This window comes from Abramis brama (genome assembly GCF_963993115.1).
Source record: "Abramis brama genome assembly, chromosome: 22".
In the NCBI taxonomy this organism is placed as follows: domain Eukaryota; kingdom Metazoa; phylum Chordata; class Actinopteri; order Cypriniformes; family Leuciscidae; genus Abramis; species Abramis brama.
The window spans coordinates 10,236,459-10,254,570 of NC_139984.1; the positions used below are offsets into that span (position 1 = coordinate 10,236,459).

General features: G+C 39.6%; 2 protein-coding genes across 2 annotated transcripts; one reads left to right on the forward strand and one right to left on the reverse strand.

Moving 5' to 3' along the window:
* The first annotated feature begins 328 nt into the window (after window positions 1-328).
* On the forward strand, window positions 329-14,290 carry p4htma (prolyl 4-hydroxylase, transmembrane a). The gene is made up of 9 exons (XM_084097933.1): window positions 329-1,133; window positions 2,577-2,658; window positions 9,036-9,214; window positions 9,592-9,682; window positions 10,536-10,701; window positions 12,839-13,018; window positions 13,101-13,191; window positions 13,335-13,440; window positions 13,537-14,290. The coding sequence occupies exons 1-9, from the start codon at window positions 786-788 to the stop codon at window positions 13,731-13,733; spliced, it is 1,440 nt and encodes a 479-aa protein (XP_083954059.1). The 5' UTR covers window positions 329-785; the 3' UTR covers window positions 13,734-14,290.
* On the reverse strand, window positions 2,760-5,664 carry LOC311072739 (secreted frizzled-related protein 5). The gene is made up of 4 exons (XM_084097934.1): window positions 5,005-5,664; window positions 4,094-4,272; window positions 3,899-3,988; window positions 2,760-3,200 (listed from the first exon to the last, which is right to left on the reverse strand). The coding sequence occupies exons 1-4, from the start codon at window positions 5,295-5,297 to the stop codon at window positions 2,881-2,883; spliced, it is 882 nt and encodes a 293-aa protein (XP_083954060.1). The 5' UTR covers window positions 5,298-5,664; the 3' UTR covers window positions 2,760-2,880.
* Window positions 14,291-18,112: the final 3,822 nt, after the last annotated feature.

Sequence of the window (18,112 nt, forward strand, 5' to 3'; positions counted from 1 at the left end):
CTTAAAAAGAAAAAATGATAACATAAAAACTCATACTAAATAATAAGTGTGATACTTTTGACTATCTTTGTCATAATTATGACAAACAGTCGATGACATACTAGATTATGAGATTAGAAAACAGAAATTGTGAGAGAGAAAAACGTAGTACGTCATAATTTCGAATAAAATAAAATAATAGCAAATAAACTAAAATAGAATGTAATTAATTTTAAATAAATATTAGTATTTGTAATTAATTAAAAGTTAAGTCAAAGTTGTATTAAAAAGAATTAAGTGAAATAAAAAATGTCGTGCTTTTATTTTGAAAGGACCCGTTAGTTCTAGCCTAGCGTCGGTTACTTCGCGTTGCTTGCAGGATGAATGACAGATGATTATAAACGCTGTTGTTATTTTCCATATCCGCTTATAAAGAAGTCGTGCGGGGTTTTTCTCGCTTTTATTCATCTGTTCTGTGTATGATTGGTCCGATTTAATCGTCCATTGGATTATAAGAGCGCTGTTATAGACTGTTGACATCGTTCTAAATCTTTCCTCCGGTTCATCCTGAAGAAATCCCTGCACAGATCCCTTATCCACACACACACACACACACACACACGCAATGGACCTTTTTTATGAATGTATGGTCAATATCTGCATCTGAATCGCCATGTAGGCTTATAGTAGTGTGTAATAACGCTCGCCAGGTAACAAACCAGGTAAAGTCAGTTGGCCGATCAGCTGAGAGGAGGACAGGTTAGATCGGGGCAATGCACGGGGGAAGAGCAGTGATTTAGGAGGAGATGCGTGAGTATGAGGAGAGTTTGCACGGGCTCGAGGGGGACTTGATGGATCATTTCCCCCCTCCACCACCACGGCGACACCCGCTCGCCCGGGAGCGCATGAACATCCAGAAGAGCAGCGTCTGCTCCAGGGCTTACTTCGTGGTGGTGATGGCCTTCTTCCACATCTACATCATTAATATCATAGCTTTGCTTCTTTATGTGCACTATAACACGGGGCCTGGGGAGCAGGATGTGCTCCTTGAGAAGAGTGCCAGTGTCCCAGGACCCATGCCTGAACACCAAACCCCATCACCAAACCTGAGCCCTGAGCTGTCCTTCCAGCTGCCTCGCCTGGAGGGCATTCGGGTAAGCAACATGCGAGCATTATTCACTATGTTATATGACTTATGTTTTTATTCTGTTACGCCTTTCCATCTTAAGATGTGAGAGATCAGGGAGTATTGTTACTTATTTCTCATGTTCTGTGATAGCATTCATATATTTGTCTGTTAAATTAATGTATTGTGAAATAAATTATACAACTTAAGTTAGCTGTGTAAAAAATAATTATAAAGTACAATATACCCCATTGCCAGTGTATTGTTATACTAATAGAAAACATGATTATTGTACATAAAATGAAATTTTGTGCATGTTTTAAAACAATTAATAATGCATCCCTCATCACTACCCCCACCCTCATTTAATTTTAGCCTATGTAGATGTATGAATAACATTTTTATTTAAAACAATAATACAATGAGACAGAAATGTAGAAAACGCTTCTCCCTTAAATTTGATAATAATTAATAATTTAAAGGAATCAATAACGAGGGAAACCAAATCAGTAACCAAGGCTGTGTTCGAAAGCGCCCCCTAATTCACTATTCCCTACATTACTCCACTAAAATAGTTCACTCGAAGGAGTGAAAGAAAACGAGTGAGTGAATTCGGACACTGAGTGAGACGGAAGGGCTGCCGCTTTTGCATAGTTTGTGCTTGCTGTTGAATAACTTAGCAAAACTAGCAAAACCCAGCAAATTGGCAGCTCCAGTAGTAATGAAAAGATTTATCTGGAACTCTGTTATGGAAACTATCATGTATAAACCTTATTAAACAATTTAATAATCAAGTAAAAAGGAATTTATACCTGTATGATATTACGCGGTTTGGGAAATTGATGGATGGATGATTCGCCATCTTCTGGTCAGACCCGGGTCAGACGCGGGAATTCATTCGACATTACTCTCACGGTGCATTATGGGTATTCTCTAGCCGTTAAGTGTACAACAGTTGTACACTCATTATTGCGTTGCATTGTGGGATTGAATGAGTGCACTCGTGCCACTATGGTTTCGGACACCTCTACAAATGGCTGTCCCCTTAAATAGTGCCCTATTTAAGGGTATAGGGGGCGATTTCAGACACAGCCTATGACATCAAACAAGAAGCGGGAACGAGGCACAAGTCCAGAATAACAGGGAAGCAACTACAATTTCATAAAACAGAACACAAACCTGACAGTGACTTTTATTAGTTCAGTTTTAGTAGTTTTAGTACTACAATATAAACCAAGGCAGAATTTAATATATATATTTTTTATTTAATATTTTATTTTATTTCAGCTTTATTTAAATTATTTCAAGGCAATGTATTGCTGTGCGGAATTTAAATAATCACAGGTTTATAAATGATCTTGATATGTTTAAAAATGCCTTTAATATCCAGCTGTGCCTGAGTGATGCTTCCCTATTTTGTGTGCGTAATCCAATGTTAATGAGACTAACATGCTATATCTTTTCTACTCAGGTTGGGCATGTGCAAAGAGTGTCTCTCGTTCCTGACCGGACCCATAACATGCGCACCCTCAGCTTGAAACCACTGCTGTTTGGTGAGTTTCAGCTTTTCATGTATTAAATCTTGAAGGTTCAGCTCATTAATTATGGATGTAAAAGTAGCACTGCGATTTGTGACAGAAAATGGACACATGAACACATTTTAAATGGTTTAATATCTTTAAAAAATATAGTTTAAGGATCTTCTATTATTTACAACATTATGAACACACTGAGATACCTTTTTAAACACCCTCTTTGTCCCGCCATCTGAGACTCTACCCTCTACACCGATGGCTTTTCCACTTGCGTGCCGCTTGGTTGAGGTGCCGTGGGCGTTTCCCCCAGCTGAAAGCTTTAGTGACTAGCAGTCTCTTGCCCGTCACAGTGCCCGTCAACAGGAAGGTTCCCCCGTCGGGATGGTTGCGGGTCAGGTTGCCCACACAGGTGGCGTCTCGCTCCAGCCACAGTGTCAGACGACTCCTCATTTCCCCTCCCAGCAGCGGCCCGTGCTTCAGGACCTCCAGCCGAGGGCCCAGCGAGAACATGGTCAGGACAGAACTACTGGAGTTCAGTTTGGATAGACGCACTTTAACCACTAGCAGAGAGAAGGAAATCAATGAGTAATGAGTTAGTTTCAGTATTAAAGAGGTCCTATAATGCCCTTTTCACATGTCTCTGATGTCTCCAGAGTGTGTGTGTGAAGTTTAGCTCAAAATACCCCACAGATATTTTTTATAGCATGTTAAAATTGTCACTTTCTGAGGGTCAGTAAAAACACGTCGTTTTAGTGTGTGCCCCTTTAAATGCAAATGAGCTGCTGCTCCCGGCACAGGGGGCGGAGCTTCAAGGGCTCGTGTCCTTTTACCTCACACAGACACACACTGAAAATGTATTTTATGTTCAAACCGGAGTCAGACAATGATGGAGAGACAACATGTAGAAAGCAACAGGACATTTCTGAATGGTTAGTTGATGAATTTATGTAGCTTATGTGGTGTTAACTGTCTTCTAGTCATTGATTAGCATATTCTGTCTTGATAATCTATAAATGTGTTCCCGAGGGCAGGGTTTATGTCAATTTTAAGGTTAGTGGTGTCACTAACCCGTGAAGAAGCTCATTGTAGTTCCTACCAGCCGTTTGTTGCAGTCCTTAAAAAGCGATTTCTTTATAAGAAAATTGTATTTATGCTCAAACAGCAACATTACACATTAACTAAAGTTAGAAAACTGAAATCATAATCATCCACCCCTTTTAATAATTTTGGTGAATGAGCAAACACTAGCGTTTCTTACCAAAGTCACTTTTACAGAAGAGATCGAGCAGTTCTTTGGATGACGTGGCCTCCTCTAACTCGCAATCTGTGCAGCTCGCACGCGGCACCACTGAAACAGACCACAGAAACCAGTTTGGTGGAGGAAACCCAGCATGGTTTTCGTCTACATGGCTCTTCCAAAGTATGTATGGGAGAAAAAAAGATCTTTGTTTACCTCGGCTTTCATTGCTGGTGCCGTTTTGCATATGCGCAACTGAGGAGATGCACATTAGGTGATCTTTGGGAAACTGGTCGCATTGTAGTATTCTGGGCCAGGGGTAACCGTAGCAGTTCATGATGGGGGCACAGCTGTCCCGTACCGACACACACAAACTCCTACATGGCGAAATGATCCTGAAAAGGGACACACATTCACTGATTGTTTCGGAGCTGTGTGATGATTTGATGTGGAAAAGTAGCTAAAGATGTCTGGTTTCTGAGCCCACAGCTTCATTGGTGGTCTCGGCTATTTAGCCATATTTAAGATTCTGAGCTCAGAAAAAAGCTTTAAAATAGCAACAATTGCTATTGTTTCTATTGCATTAGAGCAAATCTTTTATATAATTGATCAAATTCAATTGATTTAATCAAACCGAAATGAATGCAATCCAATAAACGCATTCTTGCTTAAGCAAGAGCATTGTCTTGCTATATTGTCATTTCTTTTGTGCCACGAATTTCATTGCATATGATTTCCACTTCCACTTAACATTAGCATTTGCACTCATTTGCATGATAATGACACCATTTAACTGAATTAAATGCCATGTAACATTGACCAAAGGCCACAACTGAAATGATATCCACACTATATTTTTTAGGGTAACACTTTATTTTACAGTGATACATGTACTTACCATAGTAATAACAGTAAACTATGCATAATCACATGCTATTATCCCTAAACAAAACCAAACCCTAATCCTATAGTAAGTACATGTAGTTACTTAATATTACTCCGTACTTAAATGTATAGTTACAGTGTAACAAAAACTCCTTAAAATAAAGTGTAACCTTTTTTAGTTTTGAGGGTCATCGTTCCTGCCGATCAATGAAACCGTCAGTCTGTTCAGAAGTAAGTCTTACCTCTCAAGGCACACGGGGGCGAAGAGCGAGCACAGGAAGATGCGGGCGTGCGGGTGGCACTCTCGGGACAGGAGCGGCAGCCAGCTGGTGCTCTGCTGCACCGCTTCAGCTGGAGATTCGTGTCCCAGCAAGTTGGGCATCCGCATGCTGTTGTAGCCCAGACCCTGGCACAGGGCCATGTTGGTTGGGATGGGCACACAACGGGAGGATCCCTGGAGCTCCCAGTGTCCGTTGGGCTTGGCATTGATGCCTAGGCCGAGCAGAAGCAGCAGTAGAGCGGACGCTGCCAGCATTATAGTCCAGACAGAGAGTTGAGGGTCGGTGTAAGGTGGTGTCAGGGTAAATCAGTAATAGGTGTATTTATACACCACTGCCTGAGGCCCATTTGGGAGAGGGCGGGACTTTGCAGGGCGTCAGATTGGATTGGTTAGGGAGGGTGTGTATGTGTGACTGGGTGTGTATGTGTGACTGTGTGTGTGACTTGCCGGTTCTTCCGTTTCTCTGCTGGAGATGATGAACAGTGAGCTCTACCGTACAACACACTTCCTTTTTGCTCTTCTTTTTTTTTCCTGAAGAGTTATTATGATAAAATAACACAACAGATTAACCACTAGACAGAGGAGGTGTTCACATGCTCATAGATAGATAGATAGATAGATAGATAGATAGATAGATAGATAGATAGATAGATAGATAGACTGATGGACGGATGGATGGATGGATGGATAGATAGATAGATAGATAGATAGATAGATGGAGAGATAGATGGAGAGACTGATAGATAGATAGATAGATAGATAGATAGATAGATAGATAGATAGATAGATAGATAGATAGATAGATAGATAGATAGATAGATGGATGGATGGACGGATAGACGGATGGATAGATAGATAGATAGATAGATAGATAGATAGATAGATAGATAGATAGATAGATAGATAGATAGATAGACTGATGGACGGATGGATGGATGGATGGATAGATAGATAGATAGATAGATAGATAGATAGATAGATAGATAGATAGATAGATAGATAGATAGATAGATAGATAGATGGAGAGATAGATGGAGAGACTGATAGATAGAGAGATAGATAGAGAGATAGATAGATAGATAGATAGATAGATAGATAGATAGATAGATAGATAGATAGATGGATGGATGGACGGATAGACGGATGGATAGATAGATGGATGGATGGACGGATGGATGGACGGATTGACGGATAGATAGATAAACGGATAAATGGATGGATAGATAGACGGATAGATGGATGAATAGATGAACAGAGATGGATAGATGGATGGATGGATGGATGGATGGATGGATGGATGGATGGATGGATGGATGGATAGATAGATCATTTTTGTTTTTACTGTATAAGTTGTCAGACAGTGAGAGTGTGAAGCTGTGGAAGGGTTGTGTGCGACAGAGGTGTGTGAAAGGAAGTGTGTAAGTGTGAGAGGGCTGGAGTCGCGTCTGTGTGTGTGTGTGTGTGCGTGTGTGTGTGTGTGTGTGTGTGATGCTGAGGAGTTGTTCTTCCCCTGCTGGGAGCAACACACAATGTCCACCCCAAAAATGGCCCTCACTTCCTGTCCACTCCATTCCCAGGACCCTTTCTTTCCCCTCATCCAGTCTAATGAGAGACCGCATCTCGCGCAGACAAACCATGCGGAAGAGCTTTATGAAGAGCGTGCGTCTATATGGTTATGCATTATCTGCATTTGAATGGCACAAAACAATAACGGTGATAGATGACACTGAAACCTATATACAGCCATCTAAAACCCTGAGCACTCTCACCCATCCCAGAGAAACAATGGCCCCCGCCAGAACACATTAATGGCTCAGTCTCATTAACACCCTCAATGGGTCAGGCAATACCATGAGTCTTAAAGAGGGGGATGGGCGCAATTCATTAGATTTGACAACTTTATGGCCACTATTCACTATATTAGCTATTTAAAATGTAACCACTACCCAGATTAAACAAATCTTAATATATACAGTACCAGTTAGACATCAGTTGTTTCTGAAAAGTAAGACTAGCTAACTGCTAATTGTCTTAAAATAGTAGCCTAGCTGTGTTCGTGCAATTAACCTCAGACTGACTGGGACTTTTTGCTACCAACGTCTGTTCAAGCCGTCCTCGCATTCACCTGGAAGTGATGGTTCTCACCCAATGAGAGTTGATGACATTAACACCCGTTTGCAGTGAAGGTCTGTTGATTAGCCCTTCATAGTGTGACTGAGATCCTTTAATCCTTCAGTCTAATCTCATAATGTTCTCTCTGTCTGCCTCTCGGTGTAACTCTCACAGACACTTGCTGCTACAATAGATCAAACAGGGATGCTCTGAAATCATGTCAGCTTTTAAGATGCTTTTAACACATTGTTAAGAGGTGTGCTGGCCTGGGATCTTCGGCTGATAAGCAACACCCTAGCAACCACATAGCAACGCTCTGGCATTCCCCTTACCACCATAGCATCACTGAGGCAAGTTTGCCACCCTTAAACAGCAACTTTACTCTTTATTAAATTATACCTATAACTATCCTATACTAACTGTAATCTAATAAGAAAAATTCAGAGGTTTTTATTTGCAAAATAAAAGTCTGATGTATAAATACCAGCAGTTCCTGATCACAGATAAATGGCCCATATGTAAATTCTATACTATTTTGTTTAAACAAATTGATTGTAAATCACTAAACTAAAATCAATCATTTTAAATGCTACATGTAAATTTAGGCATAACACCATTATAATGTACAGTATGAAATGGATATTGTGAGATTTACTGAAGATTCACATTTAAGAGTGTGATTTTCATTATTTGTGTTTTAAAGGTTTAGTTTAAGTGAGTGTTAGATGAATTTAAATGGGAATTAAGCATGAACAGTTATATATTCAATAACAACTGATATGATAAATTAAAACATCTGTAATATTGGCTGATTGTGTATAGTATGTACACTACTGGTCAATTGTTTGGGGTATTTTCTTTAAAACTGTTTTTGAAAGAAGTCTGTCTTCTGCTCACCAAGGCTGCATTTTTTAAAATATCAAAACTACAGTAAAAACCGTAATATTGTGAAATATTATAGCAATTTAAAATAACTGTTTTCTATTGTAATATACTGTAAAAGTGTAAAGCTGAATTTCCAGCATCATACGCCAGTCTTCAGTGTCACATGATCCTTCAGAAATCATTCTAATATGATGAAACATTTCTGATTATTATCAATGTTGAAAACAGTTTTGCTGCTGAATATTTTTGTGGAAACCGTGATGCATTTTTTTTTAGGATTATTCATTTTTAACAGCATTTATTTAAAATAAAAATATTTTATAACATTGTAAATGGTTTCACTGCCACTTTTGATCATTTTAATGCATCCTTGCTAAAAAAAAAGAAAAAAAAGGCATTAATATCTTAAAAAAAAATAATCTCCTGACCCCAAACTAACTTTAAAGGGAACATGAAACAGTGTCTTTTCAACCGTACCGTATCATTATTTCTGTGTTACAAATATTCATATTATCTCAGAAGTACTGGGATAAAAGTGTATAGTTCGGATATAAACACTGATGTCTACAGAAGCAATTAAAATCCCAAAACCTTTTGAAAGCAACATGGCGCTTCAAATAACGATTGTGTCAATTACATCGTTACACCAGTAGGTGGCGACAAGTGACTGTTAAAAATATATTTGGCATTGAATAATTTTTTCAAGAAATGTATTCAAAAAATGCTGATTCATCCAGTAATGAAACAATAAAGTACTTACAAATGAGTTTTTAAATAATTAATTCAGATTAATTAAACATTTAAATAGACTGCAGCAATTAACATTTTGTCAGAACCTCTAGTAAGATACATGTTTATTAGTATGTTAAGAATCACGGGAGAATCGTGATCTCTCTCTCTCTCTCTCTCTCTATATATATATATATATATATAATGTATAATCATTATAATGGAATGCATTTAAAGCAAACTGACTTATGTTGATGTGTGTTCCAGAGATCCCGGGGTTCCTGAGTGTGGAGGAGAGCAGTGTGGTGATGCAGCTGGCCCAGCTGAAGGGCTTGACCCACAGCGCTCTCCACACGGCCCCGGACAGCCAGGAGGAACAGCTCACTCAGGACGAGCTCTTCAGCCTCCTCGACCTCAACCAGGACGGGCTTCTGCAGAGGGAGGAGGTCAGCCGCAGTCTCCTACACTTACTGCTGCTCTTGAACCTTAAATGTGTCAGTTCAACAGACATTCTGTCATCATTTACTCACCCCCATATCTTAGCTGCAGCTTTTTCTGTGAAACTAAGAGTGAGTTGGAATATTTTCACTGAATAATGACTTCCCGTATATCGCCAAAACATTATAGTGCTTCTTTGATAGCTTAATAGTTGTTGTTCCACGGAGGAATCTCATGCAGGTTGAAATGACACGAGAGTGAGTAAATGATGACAGAATTCTATTTTCGGGTGAACTCTCCCTTTCGAGGATGAGAGTGAATATGGAGAGAGAGAGAAGTAATGAAATACGTTTTCCCAGAGTTAAAAGCATCTGTTCTGCCACAGATTTTGAGTCTGTCCCATTCGACTGATGGATCTTGGCTGAGCTCATACAATTTACGGAAAATCCACACCGGGCTTGAGACCAACCCTTCTGGTAAGTGTGTGTGTGTGTGTGTGTGTGAGAGTGGTGGGTCTGATACAATGACACAACATGCAATGTTTTCTAGCAGCTTCCGGATGGATCCTATTAGAGTCTCATTATTATGAGGGTTACACACACACACACATCCGCCTCAAATACGGACTCACCGAGGTAGTGTCCCCTCTTCCGGTCCCCCTGCCCTATTGTCTGGAGAGCATCCCGCTGTGGTTCGGTTCCGGAGGGGAAAGAGTGAAGACTCACTGACCCGCGAGTAAAGGAGAAAAATAGAGAAATGCTATTCTCTTTATTCTCGCCTTGTTCATTGTAACGCTGCCGTCAACTGTAATATTTTTTTGGTGCTGTTTGCTGAGACGAGCATCTCTATTGCTCTTGCTCGTACTTAAAGCTGAGGAATCAAACACACCCCTAACCCTAAATATTAAACCCCAGCATGTAACTTGTCCCGCACCATTTGTGATTTTGTTATCGACATGAATGCTAACTGAAAGCATGCGTCTTGTTGACTAATCCCATTGAGTTACAATGAAGGAATGATCCAAGCCATATATAGAAACTAGAATATCTTAGAGACTTGTAAACGGGCTCTCTTGACTCGGACCTGAAGGAAACCACTTAGAACACGCTAGCAACCACATAACAGTGCATTAAAACATTCAGAACAACCATGTAGCAACATCCTTGCAACCACATAACAATAAACTAGCATTGCACATGAAAATTAAATATAAATTCCAATTAATCAAAACATTTTGCTTTAAATGGTCGAATGGAAGCATAATGTGCAGATTCAGAATGTGATTTTAATGCTGCATGACTGAGATTGGTGTCTGGTGTGCGTTTGCAGGAGTTCTGTCTCTGCAGGAGTTTAAGCGTGTCAGTGGAGGAGTGTTGCAGTACAGTGGAGCTGGACAAGGCTTGGACGGAAACGGCGAGGTCAGGCAGAAAAGCACACACACACGGCTTTACCTCGGAGAGGGCACACACCACCTGCTGAAGAGCATCAGAAACAGGTGATACAGTCTGATGAACGCTGTAGTGGTTAAAGCTCAGGGCTGGGACACTAAAGGATCCTGGTTCCATCCATCACAATTGTGCACTTGAGCAAGGCGCTTAAAGATAGTTCATCCTCAAATGAAAAGTCTGATAATGTTTGGGCCATGTATCTTCTGATAATTTGATCTTCTACTTAAGAAGATATATAGAGAAATGTGAAATTGTTTGTTTTTTTTCCCCTTTTTTGCTTAAAAGTCCCCCTGTAGTCAATACATTTATCCCTTAAAACTAATCTTTGATCACAGAAATTACACATTTTAATGTTTTTTCCTTTAAATTTTTTTTTATTCACGCCTTAAAATAGCTTGGATGTAACTCTACACCCTTGCCTTATTTAGTACACGCGGTTCTATGAATATGCAAATGAGCCCCGCCTCCACTCACTCACTCCAGCTCAGAGATCCACTCGTTGACGATCACACGTTGATCTGATTGGTTACAAGGTAGTTTGTGATGTCAGCGATTTCAATCCGCGTTTTTGGTTCACTGCAGTTTTAAGGAGAAAATACTCAGCAATGTTGTGAATTTGCACATGGTTTGCCTTAAACACCACATAGACATATAAACAGCATTAAAAGCTTGATTTTCAACACAGGGGGACTTTAAGGAAAATGAATGAGAATTAAGCTAGATTTTTCGTTTACTGCTTTAATATTTGATTCACGGGCGGCCCTGAAATGGCCCTTTCGTCTGATTGGTCTTCTGTACTGCAATCAAAGCCACTTTCAACATTTTTCCATAACGAATTTGTTTTAGATTGATCTACTTTTAGAATTCACTCCGAAAAATTAGCTGTTTTAAGAGAAGTCATTCGCAGACAATTTTATGATAGTTTCAATTGTTTTGAACTACATGAACTATTATTTTGTGGGATGGGACTAAGGCAGTACAGAAAATGGGGTGAGTTCAAAAAGGGCATTTCAGGGCTGCCCACACATGAGAATCAAATATTAGCAGTGAACAATTATTATTATTTTTTTACTCATGAACAAAAACGAAAAATGTAACTTAATTACAAAACGAAAAAACAAAGAACAAAATTCTTGTTTCTCTTCATATCTCAAATGACCTGAAGGAACATGGCCCAGACAGCAACAACAATGGTGACTTTGATTGTATGGACAAAAACGTGTTTTTTTGTTGTTGTTGCTGTTTTTTGGACACCTCCTCATTGACTTAGATTGTATGTACAAAAAGAGTTTTTTTTTTTTTTTTTTTTTTTTTTTGGACACCACCTCGTTGACTTTCATTATATGTCATACATGTTTAGAACGACATGAGGATGAGTACATTTTGAAGAATGTTTCAACTGTTTTTGTCCAAACCAAGAAAAGAAAACCATGTTGTGTTCTGCACAATGATATGGAATGATACGAGTGTGACTAAATGATGACAGAATTTTAATTTTTGGGTGAAATATCCCTTTAAGCCCAGGTGAGCCCAGGGAGATGGTTCTGGTATTCTCTGGTATTGTTCTGGTACATTGATTTGAGTAAAATGGTGCGTTCATGTTTTGTAGGAAAGATCGTATTTATGAGTTTGAATGCAAATGAATGCCACCACAAAGTCATAAATACAAGTGGGAAGCTCAGGATTTTCTTTAAGCCTCGATCTTTTCGAGTTGGGGACGTGTCAGTGAGAAACATGGCGGAATACCACAATACGTATGGGCATTTAGCAGTGACATTGTCAGGCATTTTAATTACAAAAAAACAAGCTAACTACATGCACAAAATATAATAGCATTGTAATATAACAATATAATATGTAACAATGAAGTTTACAGGGGATTCATAAATTAATCAAAAGCATAAAAAGCTAAATACTCCTTTGTTCTTCATTTTCTAGAAGTAGAGTGTAAAAACCTTGCTGTGTTTTTGCGTAGTTAAATAAGAGAAGGTACACCGCCATCTTACGCCGATGAAAGTGACTTGAACATACCTGACGTCGTAAACACGACTTCCCAACTCGTAAATACAAACAGAGTCTGGTAAAAAGTCTGCTAAATGGCTCCTTACTTGTGCACTAGATGTAGTACACAAAGTAGAGCTAGTTTAAGACATAAACGCACTGACAAACTTTGTTTTTCTCCAGAGTGACACGTGTAACGCGACTGCCGTCGTCGCTGGTCGATCTCAGCGAGCCAATGGAAGTTGTCCGTTACGAGCAGGGCGGGCACAGCCACGCCCACCACGACAGCAGCCCCCCCAACCCCGACAGCAGCTGCGCACACACACATCTGGCAGCAAACCACTCCAACCAAGTTGCATGCAGGTACGTTTTAAGTACATTTTGTATCTAATTTGATTGACTCGTAATAATGCTGCGGCATAATAAAGGTGTTTCTATTTCCCAGGTATCTGACGGTCCTCATGTATCTGAACTCGGCGGATGGAGGGGGAGAGACCAGCTTCCCTGTGGCCGACAACAGGACGTATGAGGAGGAGGTGAGCCACGTCTCGTTTCTATGGCAACAGCTATGTTGCCTAGCAACCAGGCGGCAACAGGAAGAAGGACTTGAATTGTGATGGCTATCTTAAGCACTTGACGTTATGTTTGAGGGTTCACTTGAAATCTGCATGTGTTTCAGGTCTTAGGTGATCTCTCTCAGCAATACTGTGATAAAGGAAATCTGAAGGTCAAACCTGTTGCTGGAACTGCTCTACTGTGGTACAACCACCTCTCAGATGGCAATGGTGATTTACGTAATTATTCCAAACTTTTGACCGATAGTGCATGCGTAATGAATAGTAATGAACTCCACATTGTTCTTCTCCATTCATTTGAATCAGGTTGGGTTGGAGAGTTGGATGAGTTCTCTCTCCACGGCGACTGCTCGGTCACTCGAGGCTTCAAATGGACAGGGCGTGTGTGGGTGAACATCGACCCTGACCAGCAGCGTCAGGAGCGCTACCAGCGTCTGGTCTCGTGGCATCCAGAGGAGCAAAGCAAAAGGCCAGAGCATGGAGACCTTCACCAAGACCTCTGAACCAGACCTCCCGTCAGGAGTTACGCTTTACGCTGATCCAGGGTCAGTTTCCGCTAGGCAAGTCCTCATGTAAAGCCTGGTTTAGGAAATTAAAAGCTGGTCCAGTAAGAGATATACCAGGCGATGCTGCTGCAAGCTTGACCTTTATATAGCCGTCACCCCCTGCTCCAATGACATACCATTTAATATTCATGAGCTCAACAGGGAGAATAATAGCTAAACTTTCACTGATATAATTTGCTGGTGTCGCACAAGTTATATATTCTCTATTTATGGAAGAGTTTATTTATTCAATGTTGCATATTTATTGAAATAATTTATTTGTCATATCACCATTTATTCAATTATTTATTCCTTTATTATTATTTATTAATATATATATAAATGTGTGGTGTGTACATATATATTTATAAATATAGTCACATAATGTGTGTCTATTTATCTCAGGTTTGGTTAAGCACAGGTTGTCTTTTTCCATTTTAATGCACTATTTCAAACAAAGAAATTGTCAGATGTGTAAGTTAAATTAAGAAATAAATTAATTCATCCTTGTAGAACAGTATGGGTGGTGTGTTAATTGTTGTTAATTGTTGTGAATTAAAGCGTTAGTTCACCCAAAAATGAAAATTCTGTCATCATTTACTCACCCTCATGTCGTTCCAAACCTGTAAGATCTTCAGAACACAAATGAAGATCTTTTTAATGAAATCTGAGACATTTCTGTCCCTCCATTGACAGCTACACAACTACCACTTCGACGTTTCAAAAAGTTCATAAAGAATCGTAAAATGTTTCTATATGAATCGAGCGGTTTTGTAAAAAAAAATTCTGATCGCTGTCTATGATGAACAGATTGAATTTAGGCTTTTATTCACATATAAACATTCATAAACTCACATCAGTTGTGGTAAACAGAAGCTCAAGCATGTTCACTTGATGTGCGAGAACCAATGAGGTTCATTCTCGTGTTACGCAGCACGTTTGAGCCTCAGCAAGAACCAATGAGGTCCATTCTCGTGTTACGCAGCACGTTTGAGCTTCTGCAAGAACCAATGAGGTTCATTCTCGTGTTACGCAGCACGTTTGAGCTTCCTCAAGAACCAATGAGGTTCATTCTCGTGTTACGCAGCACGTTTGAGCTTCAGCAAGAACCAATGAGGTTCATTCTCGTGTTACGCAGCACGTTTGAGCTTCCGCAAGAACCAATGAGGTTCATTCTCGTGTTACGCAGCACGTTTGAGCTTCCTCAAGAACCAATGAGGTTCATTCTCGTGTTACGCAGCACGTTTGAGCTTCCGCAAGAACCAATGAGGTTCATTCTCGTGTTATGCAGCACGTTTGAGCTTCTGCAAGAACCAATGAGGTTCATTCTCGTGTTACGCAACACGTTTGAGCTTCTGCAAGAACCAATGAGGTTCATTCTCGTGTTACGCAACACGTTTCAGCTTCAGCAAGAACCAATGAGGTTCATTCTCGTGTTACGCAACACGTTTGAGCTTCTGCAAGAACCAATGAGGTTCATTCTCGTGTTACGCAACACGTTTGAGCTTCCTCAAGAACCAATGAGGTTCACTGCAGAAAATTTGGACTAAACCGCTCAATTCATTTGGATTAGTTTTATGATCTTCTTTATGAGTTTTTTAAAGCCTCGACGTGATAGTTGCGTAGCTGTAAATGGAGGAACAGAAATCTCTCAGATTTCATTAAAAATATATTCATTTGTGTTCTGAAGATGAACAAAAGTCTTACGGGTTTGGAATGACATGAGGGTGAGTAATTAATGAAATAATTTTATTTTTGGGGGGATCTAACCGTTTAAACCTCAACAGCTTTCACTGATACACAAGTGCACATTTTCCCCACAAGAGGGCATTATCTTCACTTACACTTACAAAGGTCTCTTCTTGCATGTGCACAGCAGTTATAATGCCCATACAGCACTTGTAAGTCCAGGGCACAGTTTTATGGCAGGGCCCGTCTTAGTGCAACAGTGGAGAAAGGTTTGCAACATTTCGATTGGATATTGGTGGACTAGTACAAACAAATGTCCAACACCATCAGATAAGGATGCTAGGGCAACTGACTGACTCTTCAAGCATGGGAAGGACGGGACTTCTCCATGATCCACAGGCAGTTTCTGCCCTGCACCCATCATGAGACTAATCCCTAAGGTTTAAGCCAACCGCCACAAAAATTCTTTAGGACTTTTTGGACGCAAGAGCAGTGGCTGAAACAAAGGAGGCCGCAATGATCTATCCTATCCATTCATGTTTGGAAATCAGTGACAGCTATTTGTTGGTCAAAATCACAAATTCAGCTGTTAATGTACAAATTATTGCTTGCATGGCAGTCTTTTTCCATCTTGTTTAGAATATTGCCAAAGGTGTGGTTTGGAAAGTGAGAAATGCATTGGTAAAAGTTTAAAGACACTGTATGTGTGCTTTAGATTATGCAAATGAGTTCCACAGGGGAAAGAAGGGAGGGCCAGCAGCCAATCACAGCACTGGAATTGAGAAGCGCCAAATTGCCATCTCCTCCTCATTGGAAAAGGATAAACGTACCCTTTCAACAGACACACCTTCTTCGGATCATCCAGTGAGACATTAACAGATACATACAAGGTCTGAGCTTCAGGCCCGTAACAGGGAAGGCAGCAACAGATACTTTCAGGTTCTGAGTCTCCCATCTAGAGAGACTGTAACAGATACGCCGTCCTGAGTCTCCAGCCTGCAAAGCTGAGTCGACAGCCAATGAGGAAAGAGACGTTATCAAAGACTACGTTCAGAGTCTTCATCCAGCGAGACAGTAACAATAACAGCATGTCCCGAGTCTCCATGCCAGAGAGACAAAATCAGATTTGACATACAGGCACATTTGAAACAAGGTTAAGCTCCGGAGTGCAAACATTCACTTCGAGGTACTTTCGTCTGCATGTTCCAGATTGTCAAGGTCCTTCTGCACCAATACTTCAGGGCCTCATCTGTGTGTTCAAGATTGTAGGACCCTTTTGGTGCTCCAGGAGATCAGCATCCGACAGATCTTCGTGTTCAAGGCTGTTGAAATGATTCTGGCTCCTTTCCCCACTGCACTGTCACCCAGAACCCGTCCGGTGGAAGACGTCACCGCCATCAGACTGCTCACTCGACCACCTGGAACTTAAATATCACTCTACCAAACCTCAGAGACCTTGGCATTGCTGTATATTATCAGTATATGATTTTCTAATTTACATTAGAGGTAATATAACTGATTCTAGTGAATAACAAATAATATTTCATTCATTTGTTTGATGTATAATAAGGATCTTCACCTTATTAGTTTCAGAGGAACATCAATTTATCTTTCCATAGGATAATGGAAAATAGCCATAGCCACACCCCACTTAATCACTTGTATATTTTATGCATACTGTGCATTTTATTCCTTTATCATTCACGGTATTAATTTAGTAGTTGTAGTTAATGTTGATTTACTCTTCTTTATCTTTTTTTTTTTTTAAATAAAACTTATTTTATTACACTTGTGTCTTGTGTTAATACAGAATAAGATAAGTGTCTTGAGATAATACAGAAGACGCTCTGCAAGTTAACAATATCTCATGAATCCTTCAGATTGGTCTGATGACAAACTTTCTGAGCATGAAAGAAGATATTGTGAAGAATGTCAGCAACCAAACAGTTTATAGTTCCCATTGACTTCCATAGATTTTTTTTTTTTTTTTTTTTTCATGCTATGGAAGTCAATGGGGTCCATTAACTGTTTGGTTACCAGCATTCTTCAAAATATCTTCTTTTGTGTTCAATGGAAGAAAGAAACAGGTTTGGAACAACTTGAGGGTGAGTAAATGATGACATAATTTTCTGTTTTGGGTTAACTATAACATGGCCAAAATTCACAATATTATATGGTGCCCATACAGACCAAATCCTTACATTTTTGGTGCCCATTTTAAACATAAATCACAAGAGTAGTAAGGGTTAGTTGTAATATGTTGACAATAAATATATATATATATATATGAAGACTTCAGATGCAAAAGCCTCTAAGTGCCATATGACATTTTTTCTAAAATCTTTTATCAAGCTTGTATGTTTATGTTCAATTATTTCACTTTAATGGCAATGAAAATGACCTATTAAGTGTCATTAAAGTGAAATTACTGAACCTAAATATACAAGCTTGATAAAAATGCTCATTTTAGAAGAAAATTTCAGATGGCACTTAGAGGCTTTTGCATCTGAAGTCTTCATACATATATATATATATATATATATATATATATATATATATATAATAAATGAGGTGTCCTGTCTTTTGAGTGGTCCAGGTCTGGCAGTGATATTTTAGATAGTTTGAAACTCAAGAGGCACGATTATAGA